This window comes from Quercus robur, chromosome 5 (assembly GCF_932294415.1).
Source record: "Quercus robur chromosome 5, dhQueRobu3.1, whole genome shotgun sequence".
Classification (NCBI taxonomy): Eukaryota; Viridiplantae; Streptophyta; class Magnoliopsida; order Fagales; family Fagaceae; genus Quercus; species Quercus robur.
The window spans coordinates 67,103,499-67,126,097 of NC_065538.1; the positions used below are offsets into that span (position 1 = coordinate 67,103,499).

A 22,599-nucleotide genomic window follows, 5' to 3' on the forward strand; every position below is an offset into this window, starting at 1 on the left:
CTGTTTGCCTGTAATTGTTTATATTAAAAAAAAAACTTTTAAAAGGAAAAAAAAAACGTAGAAATTAAAAAATATCTACCGATCTCTATGAAATTAAAAAAAACGTGGAAATGGAAAAATCTTGCTAATATTGCGATACAAAGAAAGGGAAAAAGGAAAAAACCCTACCCTCTTCACATCAGTCTTCTTAATATTTTCTCTCTCTAAAAAAACCCTACCCATACTGCGATAGAGGCGATCTCTTCACATCAAACTCTGCTAGGAGAAAAGTAAAAAATAAAATAAAAAAAAACTTGCGCCACACTGGAGATTCAATTGCCCGACCATCGCTATCCTGTTTTGAGTTTTCCAGGTACGTTCTTCTCTCTCTTCCTCTCGCTCTTCTTCTCTCTATGAGTTTTTGTTGTTTGGTTCGGTTTTGAAACTTCTCTGTGATTTCGGGATAAATTTCCCCTGTTTCCGTCAATTTACGGAATATTCTAAATCTGTTTTGAGAGTTTAGAGAAATTTGGTTGGATTGATTTGTATTTAGGTATTTGGGTTTCATTAGGTTTTGATTTGATTTAGTTTCTCAGAAAACTAAAAACTTTTAGGAGTATTTGGATTCAATTAATTTTGTGTTTGATTTTGGTTTAGTTTTAGCGTATTTACAATTGGCTTTGGATTGAGAAAGGGGCACCACCACAAGTTTTGTCATCACCGTAAGCCTCCATCCACCACAAATTAAGGGTTTTCTTTATGAGACTGTTTTGAGGAAGATCAAATTTAACAATGGTGGATGGTATTTGTTACTTTTTGAGGAAGTTAATAAGAATGCTTCATATCTTCCTTATTCTCCTGAGAAGATGACACCCATGGTCATGGACATATTAGAGTTTGAAATTGTGAGACTAAGATTCAAGGCCAGATTGTTGGATGAACTGATCATCCTAATTTAAATGTACATGGTATTAGATAGAGAAATCTGCTCTAATGAATTCAATTTTCTCTATACTCTCAGACTGCTAAAGCTAAAGCTTGATGAATAATAAGAGGACAATGAAGTTCTAAGATTGTAATTATTGTAATTCATTTTTTGCCATTGTGTTTGTTGTGGAAGACTTGAAGCCATCTAATGCGATTATATATGTATGGCTAGGATAGTCCTTATTGTTCCTTTTTTAACATTATTTTATTCACATTTATGCCCCAAAGTTGGATGCTGATATTACTTATATATATAAAAAAAAATGTTGTATGCTGATATTGATTTTGCTATTTCATACCGGTACTAGAAATAGCGTTAATTGAGTTGATGGCTCTATAGTTAAAGACATCGAATGCTCTAATTTAGCTGGTGTTACTCTTGAAAGGTCTTTTGATGGTTCACAAGATAATGAATCTTCTAAGTGCTTCAAATGCCCTTTATAGAAGGCAATTCTTTCATTCCTTTGGCTTAGAGTGTCTATAAAGATGTGCATTGTTGTGGTTTCTAGCAACTCCAGTATGTAAAGGATCTTAAAACTTTCAGTAGTATCAAGTTTTCAACATAGTGGTTCACCAAGTAATATTGCTACAATAATCTGATGCTTTTTAGCTATTAATTTTTAAATTCTAAAGGATATGAGTAACTAAATCTTCTAAGAATATCATAACTCTTTCACATATTGGTTCTCTTTTTTTATTTTAGTAAGGGATTATTTACTTAATATGGTTGTGGGTTACTTTGCAAAGCCAGCCATTTCAAAGTGAACAATTTGCAATCTTGATGGCTATTCTAGCATTCTGCAGAACAGGGGGTGTAGAAATAGGTATGTAACATTTAGTTTCCTTTATCTAATTATTTATTGTTAGCTCACCAAAAACGTAAATATACTTTCAAACCATTAATATTGAAACATGTCATGCTTTTATTTTGTTGCTTTGTTGAGAAACTTTAATAGGCAGAACAATCATAATTATACTTCAAGTTGAACAATTATATGTCTACAAATCACATTTACAAATACACTAAGAGAGCAGTGTGTGTGGCTGTGTGCAACTGAACTATCTATCTTAATTGATTCTCTTACTCCCTGCAGAAATATCTTCTAAGAGTGGGCCACAACTTTACTTGCAATGTTAAGGCTGATTAGTGTCTGAGTGTCTTAACTATGTCCGAGTCGATTCAGACGGGTCTATTAGAATCATACACTAGCATAAGTAGTTTACTAGATCTGTTTCTGTTGTTTGATTTAGTTTCTCAGAATACTAAAAACTTTTGGGAGTATTTGGATTCAATTAATTTTGTGTTTGATTAATCGATTCCCGTAAAGTTTTGCTTTAAACTAAAAAATTAAGGGTTTTTGGTTTTTATTTGGAGAATCAATTAGGGGTTAATTATTAATTTTGCTTATTTGTTTATGTTAAATTTTACTATTCAGTGTAGCTCAATGATTACATTGTGTTGGTTTTGAAGGATTTGAATTTCTATTTGTGATGATTATGTAATCATTAATTTCAATTCTTATTTCACATCCTCACCACTATTTTTTGTTATTTGAATTTGAATAAAAATCCGGACATTTATTCTCTTTCTTTCAATGTTTTGACCTCAAGTTATAATCTTTAATTATTTACTGTTATTAGGGACAATCTAAGTTATTAGATGATTTGTTTTTATTCATTAGGGATAGTCTAAAACATGATAGTTGCTCAATAATGATTGGTTTCTAAACCTTTTTTTTTTTCAATGTTTGTAGCTTTTGATGTTTTCGGCTGCTTCGAATAAGTATATGATAGTTTTCTTATAAGATTTTATTACTTCCTATTGGCTTTTCTTTTATATATGGTTGTTACAGCCATTTCTTGAGTTCTTCTTTTATCTCAATCGAAAAATATATGAGTTCTAATTTTCTCCATTTTTATTATTATTATTATTATTTTCTCCATTTAAGAGATTTTTGTTAGGATTCCACTTTTCTTTTCTGATTGTGTTTATGTTTTGTAAAATGGATGATTTAAGATCTGAATGTTTGAAGAGTAAATTTATTTTGTAATTTTTAGTAAGTAAAATGTTTTGTTTTTAATGTCAATTACTGAGTTTTGAATGTAAATTTTTTTGTTATTTCCTTATTGATATGTCTTTAATTTACTAGAATACTTATAAGACTTTGTTTCTTTTAATTTTGTTACTGTTCAGGCTATTAGATTCAGTTTATTGGGAGGCTTTTTTAAATGTTGTTGTTAGCTTTATTTATTTTGTTGACTTATTTATTTTTATTGTGTGTATCTTAGTGTTTTGGATTGAGTGCTTATAGATGCTTTAGTTTTATCTTTTTATCTTATGAATAGAAGATTACATAATAGTGAGTGAAAAGTTTCAGGGATTCCATTTACATAAAATAGAAGAGGAAGGAATATTTGATTAAATAAAGGATTTGTAATATATTTCATTTATATAAACCTGCTATGTTTTCTGAAATTTAAATAATTATAATTAATTTTGTTGCAGCTCATTTCTGACTTTTAAAAAATATGAAAAATGCAAAGCAAGTGCGATTAAAAAGACAGATGCTAATGATTGAGAGAAGATCCGGCAGAAAATGGCATGAAAAGAAAAATAGTTTACAAAATAAATTTACCCAGGCCAGGAAATCCAGGAAAATGGTCATTGCTGAAAAGAGGAAAAAAAACAAGAAGAATAGAACAGCATTAACTCATGACTGCTCTATGTTGCATTCACCTGGTACAAATATGGATTTTTATGCATCAAGAGGTTCGTTTCTCTTACTGCCACATTCTATTTATAAATACTTTAAACATTGGTTCATAAAAATTAGAACATAATACTTTCAATTGACATTTGATTATTAGATATTGATATTGACATGGAACATTCCTATGAAGAAACTAGGATGAACATAAGTACAGATGATACTTTGGTAGAAGATGGATTCAATAATTGTGATATACCTCAAGAAATCCAAGAATCAGAAAATCAGAGTGATTGTGAAGAATTTCCAAGTAAATAACTTAACTTAAATTTACAAGGAAAAAAATATTGATATTCATTTTTGTTTACATTATTATTGTTGTTCTTATATTTTAAAATTCTTATAGGAAAATTTACTGAACCTTGGAATTTTGGCTCGCCTTCTTATGTATGCGTGCATTGTGGATCAATTTTATGGTATGAAGAGAGAACAGTCAAATCTAAGAGGCCTAGGAACCCAAAATTCTCTATCTGTTGTATGGAGGGTAAGGTTAAGTTACCTTTGCTTAGGAAAGCACCTCCTCTTATATATGAGCTTTTAGATCCTCTTGGTAGTGATCGATCTAAAACGTTCAGAACTTTAATCAGAACTTATAATGCAATGTTTGCAATGACATCTATGGGTGGTAAAGTAGATAGTAGAATTAACGATGGAAGTCACGCTTACATTTTTAAACTTAATGGCCAAAACCATCATAGAATTGGAACTCTTCTTCCTAATGATGGTCAGGATCCACAATTTGCACAATTATATTTCTATGATACTGAAAATGAAGTTCAACATAGAATGAACGTCTTTAGCAATGGTCAAATTAATAGTGACCTTGATCCATCTATTGTTGAAGCATTGGTCCAAATGTTTGATGAATCAAATACTTTGGTGAAGATATTTCGGATGTCTAGAGACCGTTTCATTAATACTGATGTTCACCATTTAAGATTACGTCTTATTGGCTCCCGAACTACAGATGGAAGAGAATATAACCTGCCTACATGTTCAGAGATTGCAGCAATTATCATTGGTGATATTGGTGCTGAAAATGCACATCGCGATATTATTGTTGAATTAAAAGAAGGAGGATTACAACATATTAATGTGTTGCATCCTTCATACATGGCATTACAATATCCCCTTTTGTTCCCATATGGTGAGGATGGTTTTAGACTCGGCATTTTGTATAGTAATGTAGATGGAATCAAAACTGATACAACTGATTCTGTTACAATGAGAGAATACTATGCATATCGATTGCAAGAACGTGAACATGAGGGACATACACTGATATATGGTGGTAGATTGTTTCAACAATTTGATGTAGATGCCTACACATGTATAGAAGAAATCCGGCTTATGTGGGTAAAAGAGAACCAAGACAAATTAAGGATAGAATTGTATAAAGGATTGAAAGATGCAGTTATGAGAGGAGATACCACCCCTGCATCTTCAGGCAAAAGATTTGTTCTACCTTCAAGTTTCACTGGAAGTCCAAGGTATATGATTGAAAACTATCAAGATGCAATGGCGATCTGTAGATGGGCAGGTTATCCGGACCTTTTTATTACCTTCACATGCAACACAAAATGGCCAGAAATTGATCTTTTCCTATCTAGGAAACCTGGACAGAAAGTAGAAGATCGGCCTGATGTGGTTGCAAGAGTGTTCAAGATAAAGCTTGATCAACTCTTAAATGATTTAAAGCATGGCCAACACTTTGGGAAAGTAATTGCAGGTATTCTAAACTTTATATTTAAAATATTTTTCCCTTCTTCTTTACTTGCCTTAATAATTAATCTATACAAATGTAACTAACTTACTGTTTTGGTGCCAGTTGTGTACACTGTTGAATATCAAAAAAGAGGGTTACCTCATGCACACAGTTTACTTTTTCTACATCATGATGACAAGCATCCTACAGCAGCAGAAATTGATAGAATAATTTCAGCAGAAATTCCAGATTTCAATGAAGAACCTTTACTTTATGAAGCTGTCAAACAATATATGGTCCATGGTCCTTGCGGTTCTATTAATTCAAGGGCAAGCTGTATGATTGAAAACAGATGTACAAAACACTTCCCTAAAAAATTTTGTTCGCAAACAACTGTTGATGAAGATGGTTTCCCAGTATATAGAAGAAGGAATAATGGAAGATTCGTTGAAAGAAATCAGGTCAGACTTGATAATCGATTTATAGTTCCACACAATATTGATCTGTTGGTGAAATTTCAAGCACACATAAATGTCGAGTGGTGTAATCGTTCAAGATCTATAAAGTATTTATTTAAATATATAACAAAAGGACCTGATCGTGCAACTTTGATTCTTGAAGAAAATTTACATATTGATTCTTCTACTGGAATGCAACATATGACAGATACTGATGAAGTTAAGACATATTTAAATTGTAGATATGTGTCTGCCATAGAGGCATGTTGAAGGATATTTGAATTTGCAATTCACCATCGAGAGCCTGCTGTTCAAAGACTCAGTTTTCACAATGAGGACGAACAACCAGTTGTTTTTGAAGATACTGATTATTTAAATAATGTTGTGGACAAGCCAGATATCGGAAAAAGCAAATTTACAGAATGGATGAAAGCGAATGCATTGTATGAAGAAGCAAGGGAATTGACTTATTCTGAATTTCCTACTAAATGGGTTTGGCATAGAAAAGACAAAGAATGGAAATTGAGAAAATCTGGAAGATGTATTGGGCGTATATATTATGCTCATCCTGCATGTGGAGAACGGTTTTATTTGCGGATGCTACTTAATGTTATTAAAGGAGCTAGATCATTTAAGGAAATACGAACTGTAAGGTTGAATTTATTCAACCATCTAATTGGCTTTATTCCGTGCCAAATTTGCTTGTAATTCAGCATTTAGTAACCCTATTTAGGTGGGATTGTTGTAAGGGTAGTGAGTGAGATAGTGTGAAGATTGCTCAAGAGTGTGCAAGAAAACAGAGTGTCGCGGCTGGGACTCGCGGCTGGACTCGCGGCTTCAACCCGCCAGAATCTGCACACGTGCCAAGCATGCTGGAAGATGAACAGTCATGCTAGCTGGAGCACTACAGGACAAAACAGGACAACTGGCCATACGGTTAACTCGCGACTGGAACTCGCGACTTAGTCAAGCCGCGAGGTCAAGCCGCGAGCCACCCCTGTTTTGGAAAAACCTGACGTTTCGCATTCCACTCCTCTTCAGTATAAATACCCTTTTAACCCACAATTGAAAGAGAGCTTCCAGAGAGAATTTTGAGAGAGAAACCCTAAAGAAAAACCAGATTGTTTTACCCACAATCTCTACCTTAGAGTCTCATCAAAATCCCTCACTCTCTTCCTCTCCATTGTCAAATCCTTGAGAGGCCTTTATACCAAACCTGGTTCTCACCATTATCATCTCTGTGAGACAGACGTTTGGAATTCTGGGAAGCAGTTAGGAAGGAGCCAATGTTCATTGGTTGATGCTACGGTGTAGTAGCGGAATCCGGAAAGCTAGAAAAGAAAAAGGTTCGGCGCAACCTCGTTGGAGCAAGAAGCTTGGAGGGCTTAGGTGCATTGGGTAGATTAGGCTTGGAGGGTCTATTGCTGTCCTTGTATCCCAACTGTATTTTCTAGTGGATTGATTACCGCTTGGAGGGCGGCGGAGAGGTTTTTCGCCGAGGTCTTCGGTTTCCTCTTCGATAACATATCTGGTGTTTTCGCTGTGTTTGCATCTTCCTTCCTCTCTATCTCTGCCTTTACATTATCTGTTGTGGTTTATTTTGTTGTGGCTTAGATAGTTGTTTAATCAATACCATGTTATAGCATATGTTAAGTTTCCGCACACTATTGTTTAACATATTGCATGTGTTGATTAAATTGGTTTTTGGGGGTCTAAACGTTCAAAAGTGTTTTTGTACACGTTTTTGAACTTTCAATTGGTATCAGAGCGGGTACACATCTGTTTGGTTTTATTACCATTGTGTGATCCTTGACTCCCTTTCTTTTGAGATGGATAGGTCTCAATCCCTTAATGCACCTCCATATTTTGATGGAAGTAACTATGCATTTTGGAAGGTTCGTATGAGAGCCTTTTTATGCTCTATTGATGAATCCGTGTGGGATGCTGTTGAGATGGGTTGGACCAAACCTGAAGCAGCCAAATCCACATGGGATAAGGCAGCACTTACTGCATCTAATGCTAACAGTAAAGCACTAAATGCTATTTTCTGTGGTGTGTCTCCAGATGAATTTCACAGGATTTCTCACATTATTATTGCCAAAGATGCATGGGAGATTCTGGAAACAACTTATGAAGGCACGAAGAAGGTGAAAGATACCAAGTTACAAATGCTGACCACTCGGTTTGAGGAGCTCAAGATGAGTGAGGATGAGTCTTTCGACTCGTTCTATGGGAAGTTAAATGAAGTGGTTGTCAGCAAGTTTAACTTGGGGGAGAAGATGGAGGATTCTAAGATTGTAAGGAAGATCCTTCGATCATTGCCGGAAAGCTTCCGTGCCAAAGTGACAGCCATTGAAGAGAGCAAGGATCTTGACGACATCAAGGTTCAGGAGCTGGTTGGTTCTCTACAAACCTATGAAATGTCGCTGCCAAATCAACGGAAGGGTAAATCCATTGCTCTAAAGACTGTTAATGAGAAGGTGGAAGATCAAGGCTCTTCGGGAGAAGATATGGTTGACAAGGATGTAGCCTATCTTGTTAAAAATTTCAAGAAGTTTTTGAAATTCAAAAACAATGGAAAATTTGATGATAAGAGAAATTTCCAAAATTCTGGAAGGGAGAAGAGGGATTTCAAGAGGAAAGATGGAAAAGAATCCCAATCCACACAAGGTGTTACTTGTTTTGAATGCAACGGGCATGGACACTTCAAGAGGGAATGTCCTAACTATTTGAAATCAAAAGGCAAGGTGTACGCCACGACTTTGAGTGATTCAGATTCGTCCGACTCAGAATCTGAGGAGAGCTGTGATGGAGAAGGGAACTACTCAGCTTTCATGACTATTGCTCATGTTGAGTCTTCGGATGAATTGAATTTGCTTGTTCAAGACCTTGGAGAACATAGTGAGGATGACTCACTAGGAATTGTTGAAGAATCAGAAGCTGAAGAAGAAGAAAGCACAGCTACTCTTCAAGAAAATTACAATTCACTGTTGGAGAAATCTGGCGAATACACAAGGGTGGCCAAGGCTGCTGTGAGAAAGATGAAGAAGGCTGAGGAGGACTACAAAAGTCTCCTAATCCGGTATAGGGAGGCCAAATGCAAGATTGAAACCCTTAATGGTGAGCTGTCCGAAGCCTACACTAAAGTGAGATTCCTTGAGAATGAGGTTGTTCAAGCAAATGCAAAAATAGAGAGGGTCACCACCAAGAAGCTTGATGATGTTATATCATCTCAAAAGAGCTTCTCAGACAAATCCGGACTGGGATATACCGGAGGAAGTAGCTCAACTGGAAATGTCACCAAAGAAGTGAAGTTTGTGAAGTCCAAAGATCCAGTTGTAGCTGACTCTACGAGTGTGAACCTCGAGGTGGAGAAAAAGAAGAATGTGGTGGACCAACGGATGCTGAATCATCGGAATCAGTCTATGGGCAGGTCCGAGTCTCGTGCCAAGTCACGTCCACGACCACAAAGAGGTCCTAGAGGAATGTATGTGTGCCATTATTGCGGACTTCAAGGGCACACTCGACCAAATTGCCAAAAGCTGAGGGCAATGAACAGTGCTACTCCTCAAAGGTCAGGAGGACCAAGAACTGATAGGAGAACTTGGGCAGGGGATCAACCTAGAGAGCAAAATGGAGATCCCGGAATGATGGACGTGATGAAGATGATTGGTGCATTCACCAACTGCTTGGAAAGCTTCTCACGAAGGTTTGAAAGCCCTAACTCCCGTACCCAATCCTCTAAGGAAATCACCCCAAACGCAAGTGTCGTGTGGGTGAAAAGGGGTACTCATGCATAAGCATTACAACATGTCCATGCATTAATACTTCCTATGCTTTGTGACTATGTTTGTTTGGTATGCTTGTTGGTTTTGATTTCGTTTGCTTGTCTGTCTTCTTGTGAATATCTCTTAATTGTGTTAAATGTGTTTTATCAATCTTTTTGTTTCTTGAGTCAAAAATCCAAAAATTACATAAACATTTGAAAATCAAAAAGCTTGATTGACTTTGTTGAGTTTTGTCTTAAAACTCGTTTTGCCGTGTACCTTTGTGCTAATGGCTTTGTGCATTCTCGAGCATTGCTTGTTTTCATGCACTCATATCACTTTGGGAAAAATCTTGAAATCTATGTGATTGTTGTAAATAGATCTTCAAACTTGTCATGAATGATTAGTGAATGGTTATGTTGATCTTGAAACTTGCATAGACTTGTGTCTATATCTCTTCCCACCTTTTATTTTTTTGCTAAAAAGAGCTCACTAAATGTAAATCTCCAAATGAAAAGAGATATTGAGCTGCAAAAGCCTGTCGTACATTCTAGTATTTGACTAGGAAAAAGGGTAAGCGACTTTATATTAAAAGTGAAATTTCTTTCAAAAAGGGCCAAAGGCCTATTCTTCAAAGAAAAATGTTATATATCCCTCTCACAATGAGAGATGATTGCCTCAAAAGATCAAATGTTATGGCTGAAAGTGGAGTCAAATGAAAGGCTCCAAGTTATGTTATCAAGTTGTGTGGGAAGTCATATATTCATATTTCTATAATTGAGATTGGTCACATGATCTAGTGCTAATTGTGTATGCCTTGGTTGAATTGATCATTGAAGCTTCACATTAGACAAAGGACTATTTCATTGTTGATATCCACACACAACACACAAGTTTATGTTTGATAAATGCCGTATTCATTTGTGTGATTGTACTTGATAAAATGTGTTTTCACATGCTCAATCTTTGTTAATTCAAGCACAAAAAGATTTTTGAGTGTTTTAGGTGTTTTTGGAAAGTGTTTTGCTGAAAAATCTGAAAAATTTCAAAAATACAGTTTTGCCCTGTTTTGGCGGCTCAGTCGCGGGTGTGTCAAGTCGCGAGCCTCAGTCGCATCTTCGCGAGATTCACTCAGAGATTTTCGCGGCTCAGCTCGCGACTCACTCGCGGGTAGACCTTCCAGTCGCGAAAAACACTTAGAAAAATTTTTCAAAATTTTCCTCTTGAGTGCTTTGGCGGCTTGAGCTGGCGACTGTGTGGCGACTTGAACCAGTCGCGAAAATCGCGTGTTTTGCAGAAACAGGAGCAGTTTTTAAACTTTTTCAGTTTTTCCCTCGAATTTTTGTGACTGTTCATCTTCTCTCTAAACACTCTCCCTCCCAAACACTCCGTGCTCCCTTTTCCAATCTCTTGTGTTGCATCCTTACAGCCCAAAATCGTCGAGTTCCAGGTATGGGTTTTCTGATTTTCACTCTTTTCTACTTGATTTTGTGCTTTTACCCTTGATTTTTCGCATTTGATTGTGTTTTTGAAATGGGTTTGTGGTTCGGTCTCTGCTCTTTGTTCTTGCTTAGCTTGTGGATTCTGTTGTTATAGGTTGTGTTAATGATAGTCATTGTCCTATTGCTCTTGTGCTTAGCTAAGTATTCCTTTCATTTCAATCTGAACTTTGAGCTGTTGAGATGTTACTATTGGTTCTGTTGAGGTTGTGAGTTTTCCTTTGCAAGATGTGCATGTCTTAGTTTGATAATCTGTGGGAAGACTCTGTTAGGTTCAATATATTGTTTGTTTGTCATATCATTTTTTTAAATCTGCCTCAATGTCCTTCATCTGCCTTCAGGATGGCTTCACCATGTTGTTCATGTGTTTCCTATCCTAGGCTTGGTTTATCCATATGTTTGAACTAAATTGCTTGCTGTTTAAGTGTTTGAAGTTCACTTGTTTGATTGATATCTCTCTCTGTTAACTACATGGTACTGACTAGTTATGCGCATATATTGTTATATGTTGTTGTGGCCTTTTCTGATTGTTCACAGATGGCTCCTTCACCTCAGAAGAAGAAATCTACTGCGAAGAAGGCTGACAAAAGACTTAAGATGGATCCTAGATTGTTTAGGTCAGTTCATCATTTTGAGAGATACAAGGATAACTTCTTGAATGCAGGAATCATTCAAGAGAGATTTGTGGATTTGGATGATTTAAGGCAAACTTTTATTCCCAGTTGTTTTGAAGGAAGAGGATGGGACAAACTTTTAAGTGATTTCCCTTTGGTATGTGAACCTCTGATTAGAGAATTTTATTCAAATGCTGTGATAAAGGAGAATGAGTTAAATTGCTGGGTTAGAGGGAAAGAATTCATCTTGGATGCACATGTCATAGATGATGTACTAGGGCTTGAGGGTTTGGATGATGAGGAGTTTGTCAATTTCAAGGATAGGAGTGTCTCTATTGAAACAGTTCAACAGAGAATAGGTGGGCAGAGAGAAGGGAAGTGTTTGAATACCACTGCCTTTCCAGTGGACATGAGGGTTCTAACCATAATCATGATGTTTAACCTTTATCCTATTAGGAAGTTGACCACAATCAATTGTGCTAGAGCAATTTTTCTGATGGATCTCAAAGAGAAGAACTTCATAGATATAAGTTCCCACATCTTTGACATCATTGTGGATGAGACAAGAACAACATCTAGACCAAAACTGATCTTTCCCAGTCTCCTAATGAGGATATTTCGAAGGAAGGGTGTTCAAATTCCTCAAGACATCAGTCACATGTCCACACCCTCTGCAATCAACAAACTTACCTGCAAAAGGATCAGTGTTAGGCTTCCAGGAGAAGAGTGTGCAAGAAAACAGAGTGTCGCGGCTGGGACTCGCGGCTGGACTCGCGGCTTCAACCCGCCAGAATCTGCACACGTGCCAAGCATGCTGGAAGATGAACAGTCATGCTAGCTGGAGCACTACAGGACAAAACAGGACAACTGGCCATACGGTTAACTCGCGACTGGAACTCGCGACTTAGTCAAGCCGCGAGCCACCCCTGTTTTGGAAAAACCTGACGTTTCGCATTCCACTCCTCTTCAGTATAAATACCCTTTTAACCCACAATTGAAAGAGAGCTTCCAGAGAGAATTTTGAGAGAGAAACCCTAAAGAAAAACCAGATTGTTTTACCCACAATCTCTACCTTAGAGTCTCATCAAAATCCCTCACTCTCTTCCTCTCCATTGTCAAATCCTTGAGAGGCCTTTATACCAAACCTGGTTCTCACCATTATCATCTCTGTGAGACAGACGTTTGGAATTCTGGGAAGCAGTTAGGAAGGAGCCAATGTTCATTGGTTGATGCTACGGTGTAGTAGCGGAATCCGGAAAGCTAGAAAAGAAAAAGGTTCGGCGCAACCTCGTTGGAGCAAGAAGCTTGGAGGGCTTAGGTGCATTGGGTAGATTAGGCTTGGAGGGTCTATTGCTGTCCTTGTATCCCAACTGTATTTTCTAGTGGATTGATTACCGCTTGGAGGGCGGCGGAGAGATTTTTCGCCGAGGTCTTCGGTTTCCTCTTCGATAACATATCTGGTGTTTTCGCTGTGTTTGCATCTTCCTTCCTCTCTATCTCTGCCTTTACATTATCTGCTGTGGTTTATTTTGTTATGGCTTAGATAGTTGTTTAATCAATACCATGTTATAGCATATGTTAAGTTTCCGCACACTATTGTTTAACATATTGCGTGTGTTGATTAAATTGGTTTTTGGGGGTCTAAACGTTCAAAAGTGTTTTTGTACACGTTTTTGAACTTTCACGAACTATAAATAATATTGTATATCCAACTTTCAGATCAACATGTTATGCACTTGGTTTGCTTGATGATGATAAAGAGTGGCACAAAGCTTTGAATCATGCATCATATTGGGCTTCAGGAAAACAACTACGAGAACTTTTTTTCACAATGTTGATTTTTTGTGAGGTTGCAGATCCATATAAATTATGGATTTCAAATTGCCAATTGTTATCTGAGAACATTCTGCATCGTCAAAGAACAGTTTTACGATATGACAACCTACATCATGATGACTCTCAATTACAGAACTACGCACTATGTGAAATTGAACAAATTTTGGTAAAGAGTGGCAGATCTTTGCACGAATTTGAGTCAATACCATATCCAAATACATTACTTCTCAGACAAAGTAACAATAGAGTATTACAAGAAGAATTGGATTATGATAGAAACTCTTTGGCAGCAGAACATATTAAACTTTTTTCTGATCTTAATACTGATCAAATAAAGGTATATGATGAAGTAATTTATTCTGTTTCAGAGAATAAAGGTGGCTTCTTTTTTGTTTATGGACATGGAGGAACTGGAAAGACTTATCTTTGGAAAACCATTATATGCCGATTGCGCTCAGAAGGGAAGATAGTTATTGTAATTGCAACATCTGGAATTGCTGCATTATTGTTGCCTGGAGGGAGAACAGCTCATTCAAGATTTCAAATACCAATAAATGTAACAGACAGTTCAACTTGCGGTATTAAACAAGGTTCACAAATTGCAGAACTTATGACAAAAGCAAGTCTTATAACTTGGGATGAAGCTCCTATGGCACACCGAAATTGTTTTGAAGCTGTTGATCGGTCATTAAGAGATATATTACGTTTTTCTAACCCAAATAATGGGGAGACCTTTTGGAGGAAAAACTATTGTTCTTGGTGGTGATTTCAGACAAATATTACCAGTGGTATCAAAAGCACGAAGAGAACAAATAGTTGAAGCATCAATTAATAAGTCATCATTATGGAACAGTTGCAAAGTTTTCATTTTGACAATAAATATGAGGTTGACACAAAACCCAGGTGATATTGCAGCAAGGGAATTTGCTGAATGGATGTTGAAAATTGGTGATGGTGAACTAAGTAATAATGAAGGTGAAGCATTGATTGAAATACCGCATGATTTACTAATTCATCCTGGTGCTCATCCTTTCAACGATATTGTAAAAGCTACCTATCCTGATTTCGATACAAAATTCAACGATTCTAAGTATTTAGAAGAGAGAGCCATTTTAGCTCCAACGAATGAAGTAGTAGAAGACATAAATGATTACATGATTGATCTTATTAATGTTGATGAAGAGACATATCTTAGTGCAGATTCATTATGTAAAGCTTCAAGCAACATTCTAGACCAAGATGTAATGTATCCAATAGAGTTTCTCAATTCATTGAAGTTTCCTGGTATTCCAAACCATAAACTCAGATTGAAAGTAGGGCTACCAATAATGTTACTTCGAAATTTAAACCAAAGTAATGGACTTTGTAATGGTACTAGACTTTTAGTCACTCAATTATCAAAATGGGTTTTGGAAGCTCAAATAATATCAGGAACTCATATTGGAGAAAAGGTGTGTATACCAAGAATAGTCTTATCCCCTTCTAATTCCAAATGGCCCTTTGTACTGAAAAGAAGGCAGTTTCCAGTATCTGTTTGCTTTGCTATGACAATTAATAAGAGCCAAGGTCAATCTCTGCAACGTGTTGGACTTTATTTAGATAGACCAGTTTTCAGTCATGGACAATTATATGTTGTCGTATCCAGAGTTACAAGTAAAGATGGCCTTAGAATACTCATTGTAGAAAATGATAATAGTGATCATTTTCATACAAAAAATATTGTCTACAAAGAAATATTTGATAATTTGCCTAAAGGTAACACATACTGTTTATTAATATTATTTCAAGTTATTGATAATGTAAACTAAATTGTCAATTATATTGTAAACAGTAGGTTTTTGTCCACTGTTATATTTAAACTTTACTGATGTTTAAAATGTTCTAATATTACAGATTCATATTGCAACGAAGTACAAAACTTTGAAGCAGAAATCAGTGAATGTGAGATGCGGTTAACGTAACAAACAACCATGATCTGATCAATATTGCTATTATCTTGGTTGACTAATAGGTAAGAACCAAAAAATAATATTAAAAAAAAATGGATACAGAAATCTAAATTTTTTTTTATTCATATCTGCATCTTCAACTTACAGAACTTTTTGCTTAATTAACTTATACATTTCTAACATTTTCTTTGACATAAGTATTTTTAATTGTTTCCAGGGAACATTATATGTATTCTTTCTTCATACTTATATGGTTATGCATCAAGGGGAAATTAATCACATCTTATTGTAGACGAGAGTTAATGCTGGAAATATTACAATTCTGTATTGGCAAAAAGCTGCAAATTTTGGTCATCACGGTCTAAATCTGATAAGGTATCCATTGACAAAAAAAACTAATATCTGCTGTAATACAATGCTAGAAAGAATTATCTAAAACATTTTAGATTTAATAACAGATCTCAGATTCTGTTACACAGACCATAGGGTCATCTTCTGACTTTGTATCTACCTCTACTGAACAGATCCTCAAGACAAAAGCTATTAGTCATGAGAAACTTGGGGGTGGCAGTAGTATAAGAAGTACCATGCACATTGAAGAATGATACTGTTCACCGGAAAGCTTTTGCATTACAGGATAAGGTAATATTTAAACTGAATTCTATATTTACCAAATGATAACGTACTTATATACTGCGTACTGCTTTAGAAGTAAGCAATTCAAAGGCCATTAAGAATTATTTTAAGATACAGGATTATAAATGTTAGAAGTTTTTGCGGAGACTCAAACGTTCAGTTATTATGAACATTAGATTTGAATCCTCCCTCACTTGAAAAGAAAAAAAAAAAATCCGAACTTCATGTCTACAACTACCTAAACTATTAAACCATGGCTAGAGTTTGAACTGTAATTTACTTCTTATCAATTATTATATTACTGTTTGAACTTAACAGAATTTGTATTGTTTTTTATATTTTTTTGGATATATTGAGAAAAATAATTTTATACCATTTGATTTCCTGCTTATTACACTTTCCTTTCTTTATTTTTTTTTTGGCATCCTATTGATCTTAAGGTTCATTTCTTTTAATAGGGGACTCATTAATTGCCAGTGTGTACTTGCTGTCATCCTAGCAAAAACAGCAGTTTCAACGATTTTACTTATTATTGAAAATGAACCGATGACTTATTGCTTACTATTCAAGGGGAGACGGAGCGCTAAAAAAAAAAAAAGCAGTATCACTATTTCAAACTGTTTTCCATCCTACCTGATATACTGTTTTTGAATAGCGATTAAAATTGTAAGACTTTGAAATCTGAAAGTGTAATGTATTTTTGTTGTTGTAAGTTTATGGTTGCTGGAAGGTGAATTTTCATTTATAAAACAATGAATGTAATTACTATTAAATTGACAGAAATTGTTTATAATTCATTTAGTAGATCATGTTTGATTGGAACACACCTCTTTTCCTTTAAGTTTCATACTTTAGAATACTTTCAAAGATTGTATGTGCAGCATCCAATGTAGCATGACCATAAAACTGAAACTGCAAAACGGTATCAAACATTTGATTGATTACATATACTTCTTTTAGTTTGCTAAAAATTCTACTGCACCAATAAAATATATGAACCTGTACGACCACGCTTAAAAATTAAGTATTTTACAGGTTATTTGTCATGTTAAACAACAAATTATTGAAGTTGATCTGGTTGCCAACAACAAATTCAATTGAATTTTCAGAATGAAAACAAAGAACAAACCTGACTGCTTTAGTCTTTCTTTTCACATATATATACTTTTGTATCTAAAACTCAAAGGTCCTGAGTTTGGACGACATTTAATAATTACAAATCACAAAAATTACATTGAATGAGGCCATTGTATATTCCCAAATCAGATAATTGCCAAATACACATAAATCTCATAATTAAAGTTCCAAATAAATTCTTATTGTGGACATATAACAATTCCAATTTCTCATGTGGATAGATCCATACCTTAACCTAAAAAAGCCCAACCCATTTCATCTAATAACCATGAGCCCTATAAAGTTATGAGAGACAATCATATACAATTAAGGCCAATCCCAAGTCCAGCCTCACTCATGAGAAAAAAATGTTATTGATTGCGTGATACACTTACTCTTACTGAAGTAAAGTAAGCCTCAGATAATAACTATATTTGGGCCCCTTCAGATAAATTGATGAAGCCCAAAGTAGAAGAATCACTCATTGAAGTGGTGCGACAAAATGAAAATCTTGAACCAATATACTTATTCGGCCAAATACAAATACACAAACACAAAAACAGAATCCCTCCCTCAATTATTTCAACCGCCATTCCTTCACTACAACAGCAAACTATTCAGAAGACTTCTTTGTAACAACAGACTATGAAGAAAGTGAGCATGTTTTCTTTCTATTCAATTACCATTCCCAATTGTTTATAACTGTTCACAGATCATTTTCCCACTATTGAGTTTAATTTTCTAGGGTTCTTCTTTTATCTCAATCAAAAAACATGAGTTCTAACTTTCTCCTTTTTTTTTATTATTATTATTTTCCATTTAAGAGTTTTTTGTTAAGATTTCGCTTTTCTTTTCTCATTGTCTTTTCCTTTCAATTTTACTGCATTTCTCAATAAATATTACATTTAGATACCATTTTCGCTATTTTCCCATTATTTTTTTTCAATCTCTTGAAATCTTTTTCTTCAATTGTTAAAATAATTAAATATTGTTTTTCTTTTAAAGATTTTTATTACGTTTTTCAAACTGAAATATTTAAATAGTCTAATAGTTATATTGTCGCTTATGTTGCAAATGACAGATTTTACTCCATAATTATATATAAATTTAACTGATGTTTAAATTATGCAGATAATACAAATTCAAAAGAATATGGAGTACACAAATTTGAAGCAGATATTGACAGACAAAAAAAAAACTCAAAAGTGAAAGTTAGAGTTTTACGAATGTGGGATGCAATTAATATAGCAAACAACAATGATCTGATCAGCCTCGATATGATATTGGTTGACAAATAGGTAAATTCATAATTGAACCCCTTTTAGAATAATTCTTACTAATCTTTCTTCATTAAAACTTGCAACCAGACAATGTAAATTGGTTGTTATGTACTGCTGTTATAGATTAAAGGATAATTCATTTGAAATGTTCGTAGGGAACATTGATACATGCAAGCATCAGAAAGAGTCTTGCTCAAAGTTTTCGTCCACAACTAATTGAAGGGAGCATATATACAATTACAAAATTCTTAGTAGAAGAATATAAAGGGAACTATCGTCCAGTACATAACGATCTCAAAATACATTTTAATTCAACAACTTCAGTCACAAAATTCAAAGGATTTGACCATTCAATACCTCAGTTCCAATTTGAATTTGCTGATTATGGAACAATAGCTTCCCGTTGTTATAACACAACTTACTTAACTGGTAATTTATATTATTTTACAAGCCAAGCACCTACTTTTACAGAGCTAAAAAATCATGCAATTCATATCTTAATACTGACTTTAATTTTATTTTAAAATGTGATCTTAACAGATGTGATTGGCATATTGGACTACATTGGAGCCATTGAGGAGATCAAAACAAGAGGGCGTCCAACAAAAATAAGAAACATTCAACTGTTGTTAGAAGAGTAAGATATATATACATTCTTTTAAACTTATATGTTATAATTTTAAAATAACTCAAACTTACATATAAACAACTTCAGGAACAAATTTGTTCAAACAACTTTATGGGGAAATACTGCACAACAAATAGATGATGATTTCTATAAAACAAATAAAGGGCCATTCATAGTAATAGTGACTTCAACTATAGTGAAAACTTTCAGAGGTAACAATTGATTAACTCATTTATCAAATATGTAATATTTACGTATCTATAATACTTATAAATTTTATAACTTTTTTATAGGTCAATATCAACTATCATCCACTTTTGCAACAAAGCTGTATGTAAATTTAAACATTCCAGAAGTTGCAGAAATGAGAAACAAGTAAGTACTATTACACTTTTTCTTTACAATAGTGTACCTACTTAGCAATATTCCTTAAATGATAGATATATACAAATAGAAACTGTTCTGTTATTGTTTTTATGAGTTATACATAAATTTTGATTATGAAAGTTCAAAAACGTGTACAAAAACACTTTTGAACGTATAGACCCCCAAAAATCAATTTAATCAACACAGCAATATGTTAAACAACTAGTGTGCGGAAACTTAACATATGCTATAATAAGGAATTGATTAAACAACTATCTAAGCCACAACAAAATAAACCACAGCAGATAATGTAAAGGCAGAGATAGAGAGGAAGGAAGATGCAAACACAGCGATAACACCAGATATGTTATCGAAGAGGAAACCGAAGACCTCGGCGAAAAACCTCTCCGCCGCCCTCCAAGCGGTAATCAATCCACTAGAAAATACAGTTGGGATACAAGGACAGCAATAGACCCTCCAAGCCTAATCTACCCAATGCACCTAAGCCCTCCAAGCTTCTTGCTCCAACGAGGTTGCGCCGAACCTTTTTCTTTTCTAGCTTTCCGGATTCCGCTACTACACCGTAGCATCAACCAATGAAGATTGGCTCCTTCCTAACTGCTTCCCAGAACTCCAAACGACTGTCTCACAGAGATGATAATGGTGAGAACCAGGTTTGGTATAAAGGCCTCTCAAGGATTTGACAATGGAGAGGAAGAGAGTGAGGGAATTTGATGAGACTCTAAGGTAGAGATTGTGGGTAAAACAATCTGGTTTTTCTTTAGGGTTTCTCTCTCAAAATTCTCTCCGGAAGCTCTCTTTCAATCGTGGGTTAAAAGGGTATTTATACTGAAGAGGAGTGGAATGCGAAACGTCAGGTTTTTCCAAAACAGGGGTGGCTCGCGGCTTGACCTCGCGGCTTGACTAAGTCGCGAGTTCCAGTCGCGAGTTAACCGTATGGCCAGTTGTCCTGTTTTGTCCTGTAGTGCTCTAGCTAGCATGACTGTTCATCTTCCAGCATGCTTGGCACGTGTGCATCTTCTGGCGGGTTGAAGCCGCGAGTCCAGTCGCGAGTCCCAGCCGCGACACTCTGTTTTCTTGCACACTCTTGAGCAATCTTCACACTATCTCACTCACTACCCTTACAACAATCCCACCTAAATACAGGGTTACTAAATGCTGAATTACAAGCAAATTTGGCACGGAATAAAGCCAATTAGATGGTTGAATAAATTCAACCTTACAGATTAGATACAGCACAAAAGACATAAACGTAAAAGATATACTACCAAAGGGACTACCTAAAATTCAAGATGCAGAACTGGCCTTACATAATAAAAAAACAGTTGCTGAAATAAAGAACTTGGAATGGAACTCAGAGACAAAGGTATCAACTATATTCTTACATCATGAATTTATCGTAATTAGTAACTGTTTATGTGTTTTATAATAAGATATAATTTTATAAACTGACTAATCTTTGTGTTATAGAACTTGATGGTAACATGCAATGCCAAAATCATTAATATCAACAACAAATATGGATGGTATTATGTTGCATGCCTTATATGCAAGACGAAAGTGAAACAAGTCAAAGGAGTTCTATGGTGTGAACGTTGTAAAAATGAGACAAAATTTGCAGTCCCAAGGTAATTAAAAAAAAAATTGAATTGTAAATTCTAAAACACACACAAATTATATATAATATTCTATTAACAACTTTGTATCTAAAATAGCTATAGAATACAAGTCCAAGTAAAAGATGACACCGGCTCAACCACATTCATATTGTTTGACAAAGGAGCTGAGAAAATTATTTCTAAAACAGCAAAAGAACTTGCAGAGATGCAAGAAGAGGTAATTTCATATATAAATGTCAGCCCTATATATTTATTTTCTGAAAACTGAAATTTTATACTTTCTTACCAATGTTACATGTATATATATATATATATATATATATTTTGCTTATTGTTTGTTTTTTTGTTTATACAGATGTTGAAATTAGATGAGAATACTTTACCAAAAGAGATTCAAAAAATAATTGGCAACGAATATTTGTTCCAACTGCATCTTGATGAATATAATTTGAAGTATGGAAAAGAAAATTACACGGTCTCAAAAATTTTGGAGAAGGAAATTTCACATAAGCAAAAAGACGCAAGTAAAGTTGCAGAACATCAGGTGATTGAAACATACTTACTTCAACTTGCTTACTATATGATTCAAACATTACTCTACACATAATCTACTTTACATATCTAACTAACGCAAATAATTTCAGGACACAATGGAGGAAATTGTAAAAAAATCAAGGAAGGAAAGGTACATAGCCAGTCAAAAAATAGAAATAGGAGAAACATCTGCTCAAAGACCTGAAAGAATGCCGCTCCAAATGCTTCAAAAACGTCAAAAGAGTACTAAGCAAATTGCTACAAAGAAGAAAAAAAATTGAACTCTAATGTATAAACTACCTTACTCTAAGAGTCTTTATGTATTTCATAGTATTGTTAATTTTTTTTTTTTTCTTTAGAAGACTAAACTGAATGTACTGAATAAAGCTGACAGATTAGTACAACATTACTATAAAATGTAATTATAGTAAAACCCAAAATGGCTGATTTCAAAGTGTATAAAGTCAATGAAGAATGTAGTCGACAGAATTGCTTTAATAAAATAAATAGATTTTCCCCTACTGTTCTATTGTTGTAAAGTAAGAAGTTATGTGTGTTCAACTACTGCATCTCTATTTTTTTAGTTATTGTGGCTGTTTGGATTAGGTATATATCTACTTCAATACATCAAAATTCCCTTATAATGTCTATTGTGAATATTTTTTCTTCTAATCATCTATTGAGGTTTTTTTTTTTAATAGTTGAATGCATGATCGGTTGGTTAATAGAACACTATGGACTTTTACCTAAGAAATATGGTAAGTTCAAACACATTATTTTCTGAAATAGTATGCCATGATTCAGATATATAAATCTAACAATCTAAATTTTTATTTC

The 22,599-nt window shown here is 34.6% G+C and overlaps 2 protein-coding genes across 2 annotated transcripts; both read left to right on the forward strand.

The window, feature by feature from the left end:
- The first annotated feature begins 19,513 nt into the window (after nucleotides 1-19,513).
- Nucleotides 19,514-21,256, forward strand: LOC126726765 (uncharacterized). The gene is made up of 3 exons (XM_050432114.1): nucleotides 19,514-19,597; nucleotides 20,840-20,975; nucleotides 21,080-21,256. Exons 1-3 carry the CDS (start codon nucleotides 19,587-19,589, stop codon nucleotides 21,239-21,241), a joined length of 309 nt encoding a protein of 102 aa, XP_050288071.1. The 5' UTR covers nucleotides 19,514-19,586; the 3' UTR covers nucleotides 21,242-21,256.
- Nucleotides 21,257-21,338: 82 nt separating this feature from the next.
- On the forward strand, nucleotides 21,339-22,081 carry LOC126726764 (uncharacterized). The gene is made up of 3 exons (XM_050432112.1): nucleotides 21,339-21,445; nucleotides 21,584-21,772; nucleotides 21,873-22,081. The coding sequence occupies exons 1-3, from the start codon at nucleotides 21,434-21,436 to the stop codon at nucleotides 22,041-22,043; spliced, it is 372 nt and encodes a 123-aa protein (XP_050288069.1). The 5' UTR covers nucleotides 21,339-21,433; the 3' UTR covers nucleotides 22,044-22,081.
- The last annotated feature ends 518 nt before the right edge of the window (nucleotides 22,082-22,599 follow it).